Consider the following 1,737-nt stretch of genomic DNA (forward strand, 5'->3'; position numbering starts at 1 on the left):
GCTGAACTGCTAAGTTACAGGGACAGAAACAAACCAATATCGGTCGACAGCAATGGTTGGGGATAACACAAACACACACATATATATGCAATGGGCTTCCACACAGTTTTCGTCTACCTAATTCATGCACAAGCCTGGGGCTACAGTAGAAGACACTTGCCCAAGATATTGTGCAATGGTGGGTAAAGTGAGCTTCTTAAGCACACGGCAATGCCTGCACCTGTATCACAAAGATTTTTAAAAAGGAGAACCTTTGTCTTGAACATTTTTTTTTTTTTTTTCTAATCTATAAAATATCCAGTATTTATAAGACCATTTTCCAAAATATTGAAATAGCAACTTACTTTGAATCTTGTAGATTTTCCAAAGCAGGAGCACTGAAATGCCAAGAAGACAATGCTGGCTAGCACCACAATAGAGACCAGTACTGTTATTTCTAGCATTATCAATCAACTGTTCAGTCAGAAGCTGTCTAAGTCAAGTGAAACCCATCTGAAAAAGATGAAGAAGACAATGGATATGTTTAGAGATTTACCAACAGTGTGGTTATAATACATAGGATTGTGTATAGCGGAATCGTAAAATCTGATTGCTCCGGTATGGCCATAATGTATGATTGCATAGTACAATGGTTGCCAACCAGGGTCTATATGAGATTTTGTTGTTAAAATTTATCGGCAATATATTGTTTATAGTTTTACAATACACAGAATATTTCAACTTTTTTATATACAATTCCTAATGATATTTAATTACAAAAATACAGGATCTTTTTTTTTTTTTATATATATATATATATATATCGAATGGGTATGGAAGTCCAGTGGGGTAATAAAAGGAATCAAAGGGATCCATAGGCAAAAAATGATTGAGAACCACAGGCATAGAATATGGGTATATATGAGAGAGTGTATGTTTAATATATGATAGTTCATTGGCCATATATAATTGCATGTGGTAGGGCTATAAAGTACATAACCGTCTGTAGTTTGGTCGTGTAAGATTTTATATTTATTACACTCTCGGAGTGGTTGGCATTAGGAAAGGCATCCAGCCGTAGACACCATGCTAAATCAGAGTGCAGTCAAGTGCAACCATCCAACGTGCCAGCCCGGTCAAACCATCCAACCCATGCCAGCATGGACAATGGACATTAAAGGATGGTGATTATGATAATATATATATATATATATATATATACATACACACATACAAGAGTTAAGGAATGGAGTAGATAAGATCCAGCCTACATATGTTTCAAGCAAGGTGTATACTGCAGGTTAGTCTTCAGGCCAAGGACACCTTGATTAAATGAAAGTTTACATTGTTGCAGTGAGGTACATGTTAACACATGGAAGATTCAATCAGAATGTGTAGCAAACATAGTAGGAGTGGAGAATATATGTATATATAAATATATATATATATATATATATATATATATATGTCATAATCCAAGTATACATTGGATATTAGATAACAGGGTGGTGGTCTAATATATATGCTCTTCAGGGATGGCTGGTTTGAAAAACAATATGGTGATTGTTCTCTATTATTGAAGGTGTGTAAGTGTCGTATGTACTAGGTAGCTACCCTAATATCTGGTATAAAAGCAACTGATAAGATTGACTGTAATGGATCCGTGATACTTCATGCTTTGATTATTATACTCACTCTATCGACAAATATACAAGTGCCTACTTTTTCTGACTTCTGAATTATTAGACAACTATATAT

General features: G+C 34.8%; 1 protein-coding gene across 7 annotated transcripts in view; it reads right to left on the reverse strand.

Moving 5' to 3' along the window:
* Window positions 1-1,737, reverse strand: part of LOC106870410 (uncharacterized) — a 58,666-nt gene that overhangs the window by 21,552 nt on the left and 35,377 nt on the right. For all 7 annotated transcript variants that reach the window (XM_014916465.2, XM_014916466.2, XM_014916469.2 and 4 more), the window contains exon 2: window positions 345-492. In XM_014916465.2, coding sequence (XP_014771951.1) covers window positions 345-443 — 99 coding nt within the window. In that variant the 5' untranslated portion in view covers window positions 444-492. The remainder of the gene's footprint in view (window positions 1-344; window positions 493-1,737) is intronic.

This window comes from Octopus bimaculoides, chromosome 23 (genome assembly GCF_001194135.2).
Source record: "Octopus bimaculoides isolate UCB-OBI-ISO-001 chromosome 23, ASM119413v2, whole genome shotgun sequence".
Classification (NCBI taxonomy): domain Eukaryota; kingdom Metazoa; phylum Mollusca; class Cephalopoda; order Octopoda; family Octopodidae; genus Octopus; species Octopus bimaculoides.